The sequence below is a fragment of the Pieris rapae genome, chromosome 7 (assembly GCF_905147795.1).
Source record: "Pieris rapae chromosome 7, ilPieRapa1.1, whole genome shotgun sequence".
Lineage (NCBI taxonomy): Eukaryota > Metazoa > Arthropoda > Insecta > Lepidoptera > Pieridae > Pieris > Pieris rapae.
This window is the reverse complement of record NC_059515.1, coordinates 5,494,534-5,513,288: the sequence shown is the minus strand read 5'-3', so window position 1 is coordinate 5,513,288 and position 18,755 is coordinate 5,494,534. Positions and strand designations below refer to the sequence as shown.

At 31.5% G+C, this 18,755-nt stretch overlaps 1 protein-coding gene across 1 annotated transcript in view; it reads right to left on the bottom strand.

Annotated features, from left to right (window-relative positions):
- LOC110995147 (protein artichoke) overlaps positions 1–18,755 on the bottom strand; it is a 62,652-nt gene that overhangs the window by 5,195 nt on the left and 38,702 nt on the right. The window contains exons 2-12 of the mRNA XM_022262170.2: positions 15,179–15,329; positions 11,333–11,549; positions 10,662–10,780; positions 9,990–10,133; positions 9,362–9,509; positions 8,780–8,908; positions 6,474–6,665; positions 3,685–4,016; positions 2,892–3,094; positions 2,224–2,373; positions 1,677–1,908 (exon numbers count right to left, since the gene is read on the bottom strand). Of these exons, the coding sequence (XP_022117862.2) occupies positions 1,677–1,908; positions 2,224–2,373; positions 2,892–3,094; positions 3,685–4,016; positions 6,474–6,665; positions 8,780–8,908; positions 9,362–9,509; positions 9,990–10,133; positions 10,662–10,780; positions 11,333–11,549; positions 15,179–15,328 (2,016 nt within the window). The 5' untranslated portion in view covers position 15,329. The remainder of the gene's footprint in view (positions 1–1,676; positions 1,909–2,223; positions 2,374–2,891; positions 3,095–3,684; positions 4,017–6,473; positions 6,666–8,779; positions 8,909–9,361; positions 9,510–9,989; positions 10,134–10,661; positions 10,781–11,332; positions 11,550–15,178; positions 15,330–18,755) is intronic.

Below are 18,755 nucleotides of genomic sequence, written 5' to 3'. Positions count from 1 at the left end.
GCCATTAATCTTCATGTTGTTTGAAATCCTGATCAATCGTAACCTGGTGACCTAGTTATTGATAAACGGCTTTTTAAAATTGTATAGCTAGAATGCTAATTCGGAAACTCTTTTAATATACATTTGGGTATTTTCTTACATACATTTATACTTAGAGATACAGAACATCCTTGTAAGTTAAAGTCGGTGACAGATAAGATTTTGATATCTATCATCAATTTGAAGTATTTACGTGATAAGTAAGAAGACACGCTCTCGCAAGATCTCTTTTTAATTTTTATTGAAAAAACATTTTTAATATTAGGTCTAACCTCTCTGTTTTTTTAAATACATTTAAAGGGTTCGGAAGTCAGGGGTTACAGACGTATGTTTTAAAATATTCTGGACCTATTTTTATATATATTTTAAATATTCTGGGATTCTGGACGTCACCCAAAAATACGATTCATGTAATAATTCAAGGCATAGATGGAGGAAGACCTTGCCGCAGAGGCACGTCTTGTTGAAAGAATCTTAATGGTTTGGTCCAGGCATCCAGTAATTGTTCAGAAAAAGTAAAAGTAGCCATTATGACCAACCGTGTAATGGAGATGGTACTATGAGTAGATTTAAAGATTCAAACTCCAACGTTTACTAAGTTAAAAATTCTCCTCTAATATGCTTTTTTGCAATTATTATTACTTGTATAAAATGTATATATTTGACTTTATTCAATTAATTGTAATTCAAATTGAAACAAGTAAGGAAAAATAAATGATTAAACTTATTTCAATATGTTGCTATATTAGATAAAACGGAAATTCCAATAATTAATTACAACCTTAAGGTTAATTATAATAACAGTTACAGGCGCTTATCAACAGTTAAATATAATTAATATATTCTAAGTCTAAACACGAAGTAATCCAAATTTAAATTATTTATATACAATTCATCATAACAGAACAATTTATAACAGTCCCTTACATAAGTACCTGCATTATACACAAATAAATACAACTATGCATGTCAAAACTTTGTATATTCTAAAAATCTATAACAACTTCCAATGAAATTTCCAAAGTTTCTTAAATATACTTCGAGTATGTAGAACATTACAAACGTAGAAATAATTTAAGTTATGTGAACAAGTTACTCCCTTTTTCGTAAAGAGTCTTTCAGTCTAATTGCACTATTTTAATTAAAGTACTCTTTCGTCTCTATCTGTCTGATTGCAATGATTAAAGACGAATACTTTAGTTAAAATAATGCAATTATTTTATTTTTCAACAGCAACAATTGCTATTATATTAATATAAGCCTGTATTACTTAAATTGTTCCCAAGGTTTACACTTTCAGACTTTCGATAATAAACACACTGCACATTTTTCATGCAAGACTAGTATCAAACCTTAGACGTAGCAGTCAACATCACATAACTAGCTCTAGTCTCCTCTTGCACCTGCTCAGACCGAAAGCATCTATGAGGCTGAAATTCTACTGGCTTTTTCAGCATTTTCCTAACAAACCAGACCAGACCCACGACAATCACCATTAAACCTAACGCAATACCAATTAACGCCGTATTAAGACCTTTGACTCCAGATTTCATTTCGGAACCCAATGGTTCCAGCATTTGAGGTACAATGCATATAGGCTGGGACTTATCTTTCTTCTGGGATATTGTAGCGCAGACTTCATATGGGCCGGTAATGAATCCTTCCATGTAAATTGCTAAGGTCTCTTGACAAGGCGAATCTTTTTGCGCTACCAATGAGCCCCGGGATAGAATTGCTAATACGACATAGCAGTGAGGATAGTGGTCTGAGAGGCGCTGGGAACGTAATGAACGTAACGGGAGACCCATTACCGATATCAAGACTGTGAGAACTCCATCGCTTGTTACGTTGGATCGAACCTCGGAGACACTGAAAGAAAATATTGATTTGCATTCAAGTGAACAGCTTATTGCAAACCAGACTTTTCTTTCAATCTGTTTACAAGTAAAACATTCAAAGGATATTTTAAACTCTAAAATTACTAAATATTACTATATTATTATTAAAAAAACCTCCTTTTCTCTAACTTCTTTTGTTTGGGTTGATTCTATACATGTATTGCAAATTCGTTTTGTTAATTAATACATATAAAAAAAGTCTTGTTGATTCAACTTAGAAAAGCATCATATCTTTGAACTACGTTATTAATAATATTGTTCTGCAATTAATTAAATGGAGTATTACCGTATATCAGGTTCGGGTGGTAGAGTAACTACAGTAGTCCTTACTGTGATGTAGCTCGCTCTTTGTCGTACCAACTGTGGAACACCACATCCTAGTACCAACGCCATTGGCACATCTTTATCATCCATTTCTTCGAGTGCAATGCAAAATCTATGAACAATAAGAAATGAGTTGTGTGTTAAATAAACTTTTTAAATTTAGAGTAATGCTATTAATGAGATGCATTATTTTACTAGATATATTCTATACAGGCAGTTAAATATATATATGAACTATTTACTTATAAAATGCCCATGCCAAATTGTTGTTACAAGGAAAGTGATGGTTTTATTAGTAACGCCTTCAAAAATATACACAGCTGAGTAGATGTCAAAGAGAATTGCGATTTCCATCGATCAAGTGACTGATCTCTTTATTGACATAGCGAATGCTTCGCAATATTTATTTTACTTTTTCGTCAATAATAGGCATAATCCTTAACTGGATTTTCATCAAAGACTCATAATAAAAGTTATACATAAACTTTTTAATTTTCACCTGTTTGAAACTAGTTTACCTATTATAAACTAAACTAACCAACCTTTAAACGTGAGATCTAGAGGAAAATAACCAAAACTCCAAGAATGTAATATTATAGTCATTCAAAAAGAACTCATAAATATACTTACGTATACACCTCTAATGGATCAATTTTTAAACCCCGTAATATTACGTTAGTGGGTGGAGCTCGATGACAAGCAACATGCTTCGCCAGACCACCCCCTTTAGACGCCGTGACCCCAGTACATCTGAAGCGCCGAGTAGATGGAGGTTCTACTGCCCAAGATAGGTGAATCTCTTCATCGTCATACCAGGCGTCTAGCAAATGTACCTAAAATAAGGAAATTCTCATAATCTGTATTTTCATTTAAACTAATGATTTTTACATTTACGAAGCAACATAAATGTTTTTTAGTAACCTTCAGAGATGAATTTTCAGCGAGATACCACGGCTGCGATGGTCTCAAAATCTAAATTTATGTATACAATGTAGTTGCCATAATTTATTTATTACAATTTGGTATATTATATCTTTGTTAAATTATCAAAACTTTATTAATTTAACAATGAAACCTTATACCGTCACTGCAAAGCGAATTAGCTGCTCTTTTATCGAGTTTCTCCGTAATAATATTAAACGTCCCTATTGAACATTAATTAGTGATAACCAATATAAAACTCGATAAATTTAATATTACTAGGAAGCATTTCAAAGTTAAGCTTTCTTTCAAGACCGACTTCTTTTTTTGTATCGTTTGTTTTCCATTCAAAACTGAGATATGTTTTGAAAGAAAGCGAACAATTTTCAACAAATTTATTTATTTCCAAGGACACATTGTATACATATCTAATTACTTTGATGTCTAGACGAAAAAACCGTTTTCCTAAGTGGTAAATGCTAAAGAACATAAAGAAAAATACCTGATCTGTCGAAATTGGCAAATCCTCTTCGCCTGGCACATCTAATTCTTCGTCGTAAACATCATCATCTAATCCATCGCGTTTATCACTGTACATTTCATCATCTATCGAGTTAATCATCACCTTACTATAATCGTACACATCCTCCTTCGTACCCACGTGTTCGAAGTCGTCACATAATTTATTTTTCGACAGCCTTGCCAATAACGCCCCCTCCAAATGAGGTGGGGTCGCACAGACCACAGAAGCCTTATCGGTCTGCGAGACGTTTTTTGCTTCCCGTAACCACCGGGCAAAGCCAGCCATTAAGCAATCGCAATTAAGAGGATTATCTGAAAAAGAGAACGAATTTATCTTTATGAGTATAAATGGGATGGAATTAAAATTAACGATCATCAAACGATTGTAGCGAACTTTTTGCTTTTTGTTTCAGCGATGTGATTTCATCGGCATTAATGAAGGCTTCAATTGTGAATGGAAGTTGGGAATCCGTGAATTGTTCTGTATAAAAATCGAGTGCTTTCCGCCGATAATCAAGTCAATGAGTGAATATAATTATATTTTTCCGTTTTAAATATTGCCTCCCGATTGTTGTTAAATTATATGGAGTGGATTTATTTTCTACGAGTAAACCAATTTTCAATAAATTGTGGTTTACAATTAATTGAGAGCATTCAAATATACGCTATGTTTTACTGTCGTATTTGTTTTTGTAAATTTATGATGTAAAGCAGTGTTGGCTTAGTGACTTGCGTGCGCGTGCGTCCTTATGCTTGTAGGTTTGATTTCCAGCTGTGCACTAATTAACTTTCTTACTATGCGCATTGCTTGAACGGTGAAGGCAAACATCGTGATGATGTGTGTACGGCACAGAAGGCTGATCACCTACTTGATGAACATATAGTGATGAAACAGATACAGAAATAGGGGCCCAGACTATAAAAAGTTGTAGTGCCATTGAATATTTATTTTATGATGTAGAAAGAAGTAAAAGTATATATTGATCAGAGTTTAATATTCCCAATTTAGAACAGTATTTACTCTTCATCAGTCTTCACAACTTTGTACGTTCAAATCCACTTTTATATTTGTAATTTGAATATTATAGAATTTTCTTTTATTAGACAAAATAGCCATTAATAGTGGTTAGTTGACGGAGATCACCGCGGTTATTGAAAATATTTACGTACAGGATGTAAAAGCTAGTAATCCCATAAGTTATGAAGGCCAGATAACAATGAGTCATGGGCGCCATGGCATAATACAGGGTGATACGCTGACAGCTCAACAAAGGGTTTGACATACCGACGCACAATGACCAGTATTGGATATACGGGAAATATTACTAGAAAACATTTACTAAGTTTTTTTAAGTGAGACAATGATTTTAAATAATACGCTACATATACAGAGAAACATTTTTATTAGTAGCTAAATTTGTAGACAGCTCAGATCAGTTTTGGTAATGGTAATGATACTGGAATGGTGCAGAATTAAGATTTCCCAAAAACTAATTATATCTTTGATTTGTAACTGGCAGTAAATGTAAAATTAGATTCATTTAATATTTCTTTTTTTTTTGACGTTCATAAGTGTACATTATGTTACCTATATGAATAAATGAATTTTGACTTTGACTATCAGTTAGTGAAAGTATTTGAACAAAACTTAACATATAAACATTTTCACAAGAAAACAATTTGTAAACATGCGAATAATCCCTGTGGTAATTAATAATTTTCAATAGTTACATAAGCTAAATTAACAATGAAAATATGTGTGTACCGGTAAAGTAGGTGTTTGAGAAATCTTTCGTCTTATTCTACATATGTAGACGACTATGTAAACGACACTAACAATAGATAAAAGGTTTAAATAACGTTTATTTAAATATCACAAAAACTGAAATGTTCACTTTAGCTAACAGGGTGTCGGTTTTTTGTGACGACGTGCGCGCGCATCGTAAAAATCTACTCTCATAGTTTTTCTCTAACGCGCGAAAGAAGTATAACTTCAAGGATTTAAAAGTTTTAATATTTTATTTTTGTACAGAACAGGGCTCCTGCAAATGGGCAGGAGGCTCACCTGATGTTAAGTGATACCGCCGCCCATGGACACTGCGTTGCCGGCCTTTTAAGAATTGGAACGCTCTTTTCTTGAAGGACCCTAAGTCAAAATTAATAATAGTACATACAGGTATAAAAAAGGTTTTAAAGTTACAGTGTGCCAACATCATAGATTTTGTTTGATACACTTTCAGTCTGTATGTATCCCAATAAGATGCTTGTCACTGTATAGTCATTACAATAGAAGCCCAGATCATTGTGTAGCGTGCTATCATCATTGATAAATAATATTTCATTATTATTAATATCCCGTGCTTAACTTCATATTAGCGACGGATATATTTCCTTTGAAATATGTATTATTAATAAAAAACAATATCTATTTAGGAAATATTTTAGTATAAGATTCAGGTCAGACTAAACGCGAACTTTGCTCATGTATGTCAAATAAGGTAAATAACGTATTGAATCTGACATAAGGGGGCTCTAGTATTTGCTACGGAGTATTATTTATGAAAAATACTTTATTGGTTATATTGAAAATGATCAATCAGCCAGGAACAATAAATCACGTCTGAATTACGCAAAAAATTTATAATAATAATTTATTTATTGCAAGATTATGGTACAAAATGTTAAGGTGGTACAATCGTAAATTGTTCGCATATTCTAGTATCACACCATTCGCTGTTAATAATAAATAAATTGTAAATTATACCATACCTTCAATAGTAAACCGGCTAAGATTTTTATGTAGTCCTAGTGCCCCATCTTCAATAATCGAAATGTCATTATCGTGTAACAATAACTCGGTGAGATCGTAGAGCGACCGTAGAGGCTCCGCAGACAGTGAACGTAAAAAATTGTGGGATAAATCCAGGTGAACTAGGTTCGTTAGCTGCGCTAGTGAGGCACCTGTTGGGAAAATAAATAAATAATTCTCCAAAATTTTTTTACATGGTATAAGGTAAATACTCATCATAAAGAGATTAATAAACAATTCTTATATTTTTTGGTTTTTGAAACTATCCTAGGATATATCGAACATTGTAATTTCTATTTGACTTTTATATAGTACAAATAAGTTAAGAGAAGTATGTTACCGTAATTATAAACAAAATATAATAATCGACTATAGTTAAGGTGCATTGCTATGCACCGAAAGACTTTTCTTTTGTTGGGCAAGTAATACTTGCTGGAACAGTAGAGAAAGACATTGTAAAGTACTAAATATGGCTTGATCGATGGTTTTGTCAGACAAAGAAGGCTCTTCCATCTGCCTATAAAATGATCAACGAAATAGCTAGAATGTTAGGCCAAGACCGAAACACGTGCAGGTAGACCTATGTCATTGTATAATCATTTTCAATCATTGTATTTTCGTGTTGTTCCCATCATGCCATGATAGAGGACAAATCTTTGTTTTTTGATTTTATTATTGATTATTTCAAAATTTCATGTGTAACATGGTGTAATGGTGCAGCTTCTTACAAAAAATTGTAAAACAAAAACTTGGCGATTAAAAAGATTGGTGGAGAGTTTATTGCCAGTTCTTCTCGTCCGTTCTACGCCCTTGATTTAAAAACTGGCAGTAAATGTAAAATAAGAAGCATTTATAATGTATGTGTTTATTTATTGACGTTTGTTAGGTACATTGTGTTACCTACATGAATAAATTAATTTAAATTTGAATTTGAATTATAACGAGTTGAAAATGTACTGAAATTGTTGAAATTACCAATTTAGAATATTGCTTGAATTCAACTACTGACAGTGGTCAGTTAATACTTGACAAATCTAGACCGAGTTTATTAGATCCTGTAAGATTTTCTAGTCATGACACCAGTTACAGGAAATTGCTTGTTTTACGAGAGTCAATTATCACTTATAGTTTTTGTAGAAAAATATACAATAATACGCCCTGAATTTTCTAGATCTACCTATAATTTAAGGACAGTAAAAATAATACATTACTATTTCTTGTTAACTTAATTTATTAAAGCATAAAATATAATGACTAAAGCAAAATACGGCAATCTTTTCGCAATCCTTCGGTATTTTTTGCGGAAATTGAACCGTCAGGCTTCCTGAGCCCCATTTTATCACAATAAAGCTTATCTGGACCTAATCTGATTTAGGTCTTGGGAAATATTCTTGAATATCAATTCTATAATGTCTCGGAAATGATTTATTACAATGTTATTCAATTACAGCTTTATGTAACATTACTAAAAATGTTCATGATTCAGTTTCTTTTATCAATGGATTTTCTTTCCATGTGCGGAATTAACACTTGTTCAAATATCGTTAGGAATTGGCAACTAAGGTCTAAAAATCGACTTTTCTTTGCCACAACATGCTGCGCAAGTAAGTTTTCTGCAGCATATATTAGTTATATAAATAGATAAATAGGTTATTTTGTGCTATATTTTTAGCCAGTCATACACACAACCATACTGATGAAAGATCACTACTTCCTTATAATTGACTGTTATGAATTATTTCTACTTATACAAGAACTGTAATTTTAAAGCAAATAATTAAATAAACTTAGAAGAATCTTTGTTTGTAATGTTTATTTTCAATCATTTATAATGGTATAAGGGTTTCAATAAATGACATGCTTTATATTTTCGGCACACTTGCGCTGCCTTTCTAGCTTGTTTTCTATATGTTCCAATTTTACACCGGTGTCGCCCATAAAAAGTGACAATTTTAAATGATGTCAAAGGCCACCGACAATCCATGTTTTTTAGATTATACATTCCGTCTCATTAGTGTTTTTTAGATTTTTCGTCGTTTTGCTTTTAGACTTGTTAAATTGACTAGCGTTACGAAGTTAATTATATACTAGTTACCGACAGCTGCACACTAATGAGCAGAACTATTACTGTCATTTGTCAAGTATTAGCTGTCAAATGTTATCTATGAACTATCATCTGTCCACGGTCATGTAAGCTATTAAAATCTATCTATATTTTGGACATAACAGTACTAATAATTATACTGAATGTAATTATATGACATACCAGAAACGGAAACGATCTCATTATGTGATAAATCGAGATGTGTTAAGTTAATGAGTTGTCTAAATGCGTAGTCCTCCAATACGTCTATTTGATTGTTATGAAGATTTAGATGTGTAAGATTTGCGAGACCTGAAAAATAAGTAGGCACCTGTCAAAATGTCAAACATTATGGAGGATTTAATAAATATTGAAACAAGTTGTTAATTTGATTTACGTTTTAATACGGCTTCGCTACAAATACTACGAGTCGATTTACAAACACTACGTCAATCCGACGTTATTCACAATACGAGCCTCGTATTGAATAATGTCGGATTTAAAAATGATACATACAAGTAATTTTGTTTATTCTCCATAGCTTCTAAATATAAAAAAAAGACACGATGAGCTATTATTGTCTATGCTAACGTAAAGCTTTTAACTGTTAGCTAATACGTATAAAAGACTACTCCAATAAGTACAGTAAATATTAAGAATAACTTTCAATATTAATAAAATTATGTATTATACACACAAGGAAATATACAATTCATGGTTGAGAATACTTAATTCCCGTGACCACCAATAAAACCAGCAAAATACCTGCCAAAGCGCCACGCCGTATACTCGCGAATGTATTGTCTGACAGGTGTAGGGTCTCCAATACCCATAAGGTCGGCAGTGTTGTGGGTCCCACAGGCCCTTCCAAGGCATTGCTCGATATATCTAGTTCTTTCAACGATTTAGCCCCCTATGAATAGTTTAGATATGTACGTTCGAAATTCAACGATTTTATCTTTAGGTAAATGTTCCACAAAACTATGTTCAACGATGATAGTTATAATATAATGGTTTAAACTTTATGCCAGATTCAAGTAAAAGATAGGGAAACTACAACGTTGTTCATTTAGATCATGCAAGTGTTCTAAAATCAAATTTAAAGATATGTGCCCAAGAATTGCCACAGAATTTATAATTAAAAATAAACAAATTTGAATTTAGAATTTCAGCTGAAGCAGATTTTTTTAAATATTACAAAATATGGAATCTGACAATACAATAAGTTGAAACATATTAAGACATATTAATCACCGTGCAGACTTTTGTGTATTTGTACTAACATTTACACAGTCCCAAAGAATAAAAAAAATAATTATCAACATCTTGCTAACGAGTTAAAAGTAACTATAGAGCTAATTTCGCTAATATTCTGGTTAATATTAATCCGTACCTTGAGCGAAGATAAGGCTGATACTTTAAGGAGGTTTCCTCTTAACCTCAAAACTGATAATTTGATTAGGGGTTTGAAAGCCTCGGGCGATATACTCGTCAGCTGATTGTCGTTTATGTCGAGATAAGTTAGATTTTGAAGACCCTGGAAACATTATCATAAAATACATCAGTCTCGTAACCTAGGCTTTTAATGGACTGGGTTGTTTTAAGAGACATGGAGCGGATATTTAACACTTAGATTTTTATTTTTTGTTACTCAAATATTGTATGTTGATTAGTAGAATCGAATTCAATGAATTGTGAAGCAATACATTGTCATAAAATAACAACCACATTGATACAAAACATTTTTTTTATTAACTATAAAAATACAAAAATAATTAAACACAAAATGCATTAAGAAATTAAAATTACTGAAACACTTTTCTATAATAACCGCATTTAATTGACTTTAATCAAAGTTTTAGTAGGTCTCCTCCTTATAATATAATTATAATATAATATTAATAATTATTTTTCTTTAACAAAGTTTTCTGCATCGATTTCGATCAAAATTTAAATTATATTTATCATATTATTCACACTTTCATGTGTCCACAGTCCACTTCAAATCGTTAAATTAGATCGGATTTTTGGTATTAATTCAAAATATTACAAAATATATGTATACCTTAAATGAGTTTCCATCCAACGCGTGAATTTTGTTATTTGAAAGATCTAACCTGTCTAAATAACCTAAGTTTGATAAAGCTTCCGTAGGCACTGATGGCAGTTGGTTATTTGGAAGACCTGTCAACAAAAGAATTAAATTATTAAAGTGTAAGTGTATTTACATATACAAATTATTCGTATTTAATCACGTTATTACTCATAATTGTGTTGTCTATGCTGTCTTTAAACTAACAATGGAATTTCAACTATTTTTTTTAGGTGCATAATTATTATTTTTACCGATCAAAATCAACAACATTGGCGAAGTACCTTGTTTCCAGTTGGCACAAATTAAAGCCATTATTATTTTTTTATTTATAGCCGTACTCACACAGTTACACTAACTAGAACCAACATATAGCATACATATAGCAGCAACATAGCTTCAATAATAATGTACGGATGGTGTACACAAACATATTGCGTTTTTTATTATATTTTGATGTCTCATTTACATTGATATTTTAAATAATTATTGTAATTTGAATGCGGTTCCTCCATCTTCTCTCTGTGTAAAATATATCTTAGACATGCTATAAATTGTGACAATTAATCAATTTTCTTATGTAAAATCTAAGAGCCTCTAATTGAGCTGACGTAAGCCAGTTTTGAAAGAAATATGTGTGTTACCTAAAGCCAATAATGTATTAGCGATACTCGTGAATGCACCCTGTTGCACCCGTTTAATGTCCCCAGAAGATATCACTAAACCGTGAAGTCCTACTCCTGCAAGTTCTGCCACTGAGGCAGAGGGGAGGGACGTCACGCCGCGCAGAGCACAGTCTAAGAGCGAGACAGCTGAATTCTTATTTCTCCCTCTTTTTTCGCGGAGATGTCGACCTATTATCTGAAAAGAAAATCTAATTAACGTAATTCTTAAGAATAGGTATATACTTTTATTATTTATATTATTTAAGGTAATAAACTTTTATTTACTTAAAAATATAGTAACACAGGTAAGTATATGCATGGTTCGATTTACTTCACTGGATTATGTACACTGAGAACCAATGTTCTGTATTTCTAAATTTAAAACGATTCAAGTTGCGTTCGTAAATGCGTACGTACGGATTTCCTGAGTGTGTTTTAACAACAAAGAAATGTTTGTGAATTGTTAGGGTTTTTTTTTAATAGAACAGAGGTGAAACGGGCATGAGGTACATCTGATGTGAAGTGATACCGCCGCCCCTTAGAAACTCTAAAGGCCAAATGACTCGTCAGTGCGTTGCCGGCCATTTAAGAATCCGTCTTCAATCAATCAGGCTCTTTCCTTAAGGGACTCTCAGTCAAATTGGTTCCACATAGTGATGGTGCGTGTCAAAAACTGCTTTAAGCTCAGTTGTGAAGAAAGAACTATGAACCTATTATAAATACAATGAAATCATTTAAATTATTTCAAATAAAATTTTGCTTTTACAAATTCGATTCAGTTAAAATGAATGATTGGTACCGAATTCATTGGTTGTATTAATTCGTTTAGCTCTGAGGGCAATTTGCTCCTAGTCTGCAGCTCAGAGTAAATATAAAATTTAATTAATGTTCTTCTAATACGAGAAAGCTGTTTTATTTGATTTATCGGTTAATGGGTGTGTGTTTCAATTTAAAACTCTTTGAAGCCCTGGTCAATGTTGAACTTTTTATATCGTTTTATTATTGCCTACTTTTACGATTATTTGAACTGAATCATACAAGTCGAAATTATTGATTAATATATGATATAAACATGTAATCAACCCTGTTATATATGAATCAAAAAATGGATCGAAAAGAAAAAGATAGTTTTAAAAAGCTACGTCAAAGCTTCAATAAGCTCAGGTCACATAAAAATTAATAATGAAAACTGAACAATCGCTCTTCTCTTAATACATCTTTTGGTCTTTGCGAATTCAATTTTCCAACCATTGTTGTTCTCAATCCATATTTTTTCTTTAGTCTCTGGTCGTATTGAAAGATTTCTCATTAAATTCACAAAATTAAAAAAGAAATTTCCAATTTGTGGTCTGTTTGAAACAAATCACTGTACGTTTGTATACAAAAGTTGGGCACAAATTATATCGTTTCTATTATACGTTATTACTAAACTTGACAGTTCTATGTGAACGATAAACACATTTTGAATTCAAAATTGTTTAGTTATTACTATTCTCTAATTTATTTTAAATATACATATCTAACAACTTGCGTGTTTTACAGCATTGTCATAATAGTTGAGTAAAGTTGACTGCTTAATTAAGTGATGCTTAATTTTGTATATTTTTAAGATAAAGGGTGAAAATTAAATTGTATAAATAGTCTTTGTAACATAATGTATATTTTATGAATAGTTTGAAATATAATGTTATACCACTATAATAAATACTTTAATGGATCGACTTGACATTTAACAAAACTTCACACCAATCCACAATAAAAATGGCACCTAGCTTTTGAGATGTAGTGCTACCGTCACAGTATTAAAAGTTCATGCAGACTTTCGGAAAATCCGGACATGACTAACATCGATTTGACTTGCAGCTCGAAATAATGGACAAATTTCAAGGCAAGAGACGGGTAGGTAGATGGAAGATGTGGTTGCGGAATATACGGGAGATTCATCACATCCGCCTAGGAACTGTTTTACCTTGCGCCATACATACGGCAATACTAGTTAACAAACTTTACTAATAAAGTGATATTTGAAGCAATAGAAGACATTAAAAATAAAAGCAAAATCTATATCTTTTAGAACTTTTCATTAATCGTAATACGTAGTTTGGGCAAGCGTAACACATTGGGTAAGCATCTGGTGCAAAGATTGTTATCGAGATTTTATTTTGTTTCAAAGCAAGGTTATTTATTTTAAGTTAATACTTATTGAGATTATTTTTTGTTTTAAATTTAAAAAAAATTAATTTATTAATAAGGTCAAAAAAGATTATCTATATATATCTAATCACAATTGTACCTTAAAAAAATTAGAACTTTAACTAATTTACTATATTCATTCATCATTATTTACATATATAAATGAATATTAAATTGTATCCCTATATTATGGTTTGTATAAAATAAATAGACAAGATAGCGACCTAAAAATATTTGGCTCAATCCAAGAGTAATCCATAATGTCTATCTGTATTGTCACTCGAAGAAAAAATATGAAATATTTGCGGCCAGTGATAGAAATGTGTGTTTGTTTTGCTCTAGATTTAGTCGAAGAGGCATCTATTATAATATGCGGACGATTTATTTGTCCTTATAAATTATAATAAGCATTTAATGTATATCTCTTTTTTTGACGTTCATAAGTGTACATTATTTTACCTACATGAATAAATGATTTTTGAATTTGAATTTGAATTGCTTAGGTAAGAGAACCTTACTTAAATTATTTTTGTGTATTCATGTACAATCTGCGCTGAATATATACAATGGACCTGCTAACAAACCTAGCAACCTGCGTAAACCTTTTGACCTTAGCCACTGGGGCCCTTGACAAGTGACTTGTTGAGGATTTTCTCTGTAGGTTGGAGAAAGAGAAGGAGAAGAGAAACTTCGTTCCTCTACACTATTAACACAAACTTGCGAAACTTACCGGCTTTGTGTGTCGTTGTTAAGTTTATTCAATAAACTAAGGACGTGGAATATAATTTTTATACTTCTAATAAAACTTACATTTTATCTCTTACGGTAGAGGCTATATTATTCCCGTCAATGTTCGTAAACACTGATGGGTTATAAGATACCGTTTATAAAAGGAAAAGTAATAATAGTCTGAGATCGTGTGTGTTTTACGTGACAGGCGACAAAAGACATTATTAAGTTATTTGTTCATATTTTCACTCGTAATATGAAATATGTTTTGGAATAGGTTGAAATAAAATTTATTATATTTAAAAAGCTTTAAACCTGGAAATCTTTTGAGAAATAGGCACATGTATTTAGGCGAAATGAATGTTTAATATGCTACCTGCGGGTAAAGGACAGTTCAGAAAAATAAGTTATAGGTTTAGTAAAAATGTCGGTTTTCGTTATATTCGAAACTTCGAAAATCCAATGAAATTACACCATTGACACTCTCAATGACAAGACTTCAAAAGAAAAGGAATTCTTTCAATCTATTTTGTTGGATACTATGATTTCGATTTGTTTATCATCTAGTTTTTACGCTGCTATTGTTATAAATATATATATATATATATAAATATATATATATATATATATGTTAAAAATAAATATTATATTTTTATATCGGTATGCATACTCTTAAAGAACGCAATATTTCCTATAAAATAACCTAAGAATCATTTAAAAAGTTAGCCTGTTAAATAATTATCGCATCACCATACAAATCACCTGATACATGTACAGAACAGGTATCTCAGGCTCCCGATATTATGAACACAGATTTAAGATGTCTGTGAATGTCAGCAATATGCTGTGAAGGAATATACTTTTGAAATAATCGTTTAATAGTCTATAATAATGTAGATTTACCTGTAGGGCGGTATGATCGCCTGCGCAGCGAAGTGTGTGAGGTAGATCGCACGAACACTCGGCCGATGGGCGCGCACTAAGCTCTGGACAACGCCATTCCGCCACCGAATTCGATACCAGACACAGTAACGCGGGAACCATTAGCCACATTCTGAGGAGGAATATACAAATTATTATGATGATTAACTTTAAAACAAGGAGAATTTCTTGCGAGTTCTTCACATCTATGTGCTTTATTTGAGAAGTTGCAATATTGCAATATTGCTTATTGGTGACATGAATAAATAAATTAACATCATAATCTGCTAGCTACGCGGCATTTTTTCATAGCAGCTGTAAAATTTAGAATCTGGCTATGGTAATCACTTGTTATCGGTGTAGCTCCATTGCCATTCAAAACAAAAAGAATTAAAAATACTAATATAAATAATAACTAACATAAAATACTAATAAATATAATAACTATATAATAAAAATCCCTGCTTCAATGCTGACTTCCCAATTTAAATACAAGTACACGTTTAAATAAATTAATAATGCGGAAAATGGAAATTTAATATGAGTTTTACGAACTAAACTAAATTACTAACTATATAATAAATTAAGCTATAGCGGCAGCGAAACGGTTCTCAGTCGAATAAAATATCACATAAATAATAGAGGTTTTATGAATACTGTAGACACGTACTAGGAATGCTAGATTAAAAATATTTTTCTAAGTTTTTCTCTTGGGGATATACAGATAACATTTATCCAATTAAATATAACCTATTTTTATTTCACATTCACAAATCATTACATTGTCTAATATAATATAAGGGGTTTAATTTTGGTGTCTGAAAAACTACGTCACAGTACAAATGTTAAATCCCTATAAAGCATGGCAACTAAATAGTTTAAAAAAATTATACAAAAAACGATACACAAACAAACAAAGAACTTTGTAAAGTATATTTATAAATGTAAATCGACTGACTAGCTTAGCTTATGCGTTAATTAAAAACTTAAACATATTATATTCAGATTTCGTTAAGCAACGAGCTATCATATATATAAGCTTATTTGCAGTAAGCCAAGCTTATTTGCAGTAAACATATTCGTTTCGATAACAAAGCATCGAAAGAAAGAACCCGCTAAGGCATTAATTCAATAAGAAGTAGGTAAACATCGGTTATAAGACATCTCAAATCTGTTCCGGTCATATTATGTGGTACTTGTAAAAGAATTGCCACTGCATTGCGTGTGGTTGCGACATAATGGGATATTTCCACTGAGTGACGGCCGGACGAATATTGTATGGGATAAGATGTAGGAATATAGAGGTTTCATTTTTATTTTTTAAAACGTGGTTTTTGTTATCAAATGGTAGTATTTCGTATACAGATACTTAGTGTGATATTTTACTAACACAAACATCATGATTTTACTAGGAATAGATAATTTTTTTAAGACATGCCAGTTATTTTTTTTTTTAAATTTAATCTGTGTAATCTGTTTTGGCTTTGTGTATTGTATTTGTGTTTTGTATAATAATATGTGTTAAGTAGCTGTTGGATTACTTATTATTAAATAAATAAATAAATAATATTTCATATTTATGACGTTTTAGATCGTTGTTATTTCAAAAATACCTCTCTCATGTATATAAATATGTGAATCAGTTCCAAGTTAGCAACAAATTCTGACAGCGAACATGAAATGGGCGCTCTTGGCTATCGCCAATTCATTTATCAAAGCTAACTAACAAAAGCTGGTCAATCGCTCAAGGCTGCTGCTACTTCACGACTCCTCAAGACTCCTCAAGACTTCAATAAGAATGTCTAAGATATCTATCATACTCCCCGGACCTCCTGATTATTTATTATTTTTTCGAAATTTGGAAAACTTGCAAGGTATTCAACTGCAAAGGCCCAGTGGAAACTACCTTTAAAGATTTTATTGATTCCCGTTCGAATGGTTTAAAAAAAAGAAAGAATGAACCATCTATGAGATGGCAAAAATGCAAAGTAGCTATGTTACACACTTTGATTAGTTAAATCTATTCTATTTTTAAAAAATCTACATTTTCTTCCTCCCATACAATGATATGTGTACCTAATATGATGCGACGTAGGCTTGTAACTTACACTGTACAAGATGTACGGTGGGAATAATAGCAAATTGCAGGACCATTGATAACGCACGGTGACGGACGGACAATGCTCCCTCTTCGATCTGCATCTTGATGTATGACCTATTTTCATAGTTAAATTCAGTGTCTCTGCAATTCGCAGGATATACTTAAAAATTAAAATTATAAAGAGATGTACTCGTGTATAGTGTGGAATTTTTATCCCTGGGTCTTTTTTATTTAATTAAGCTATCTGTAGTACTCTATAGTAAATATCTATGGATTAAGTATTATCTTTTATGGTAATTTCATTATTTAATTTGCATAAAGTACCTACTATTTGATAAATTATTTCTGACAATTTAAGATTCGCTTGGTTTGTATGTTAGACATAAATGATAATTGCTTCCAGTCCTTAGTTTTTCAACAAAGAAGGCTATCACAAATGTTCTTTACAGAGTAAAGGAGAATTATATCGAAAAAAAGCTTTTTTTTTTAAATTATTTTATCAAAACTTGTCAAACATTTACAATAACATCAAAAATCGCCAAACTGTATAACAGTTTGTCGGCGATGAAGTGCGTTTGTTTTTTTTTGGGAAGTTAAATACTTCTTTAAAGTTACTGGCTATTATTATACAACTATTTTGTGTGTAAATAGTTTTTCTAGTCTTTGTGATCGGTTATTTTCCATTATGATTTATAAAAAAACTCACGTGCAAAATTAACGATTAATAGGCTTCGAATAATCCTATTTTCTATGCCTACACTTAATATCTAGCCTACTTATCTGATATTATATTTACTTGTTGGCTTAATTCTTTATGGTATTACGTTGTTTAGGATACAAAAAAATAATATACGTAGGTTGTATCAGGCAGTTATTATTCAATTTACATTTAATTATAATCAATCATACATTATGTTGCCAAAAGTGAGCATTCGTGGAGTTTAGATATTCAATGGAATGTCCAAAATCATACTAATTTATGTTATTATAATTTTCGTATTGATAAAACTAAACTAAAATATTTGGTAAATTTTTATATTCTATGAATGATTCAGAAGCAATCTAGCTGCCTCATTTTCGAAATATGTCTAGGCACGAAACTTGGCTAGATTGTGCGTGGCGGCATTCTACCTTGTATTTTTATGTTTTCTTGGAAAAAACATTTAACGCCATGTTCATATGTAAACTTCGTTCATACATTTACATGTCGTTTTTACATAACGTTGCTTATCTTGCCGAAGCCTCGTACAAATTATTTAAAGATGTCCATTAGGTATGGTGTGCAATTATTAAATGAATTACCCTCTAAAATTAGCAATATTAGCTCGTTTAACAAATTCAAAAAGGCATTAAAGATTCATGTAGAGTGAACATAGTAGACTTAAATTGGGACGGCTAATGGCGACGTGTATCTCGCTCGTATATACATATTAAGTTTCTCATGTGAATAAATTTATT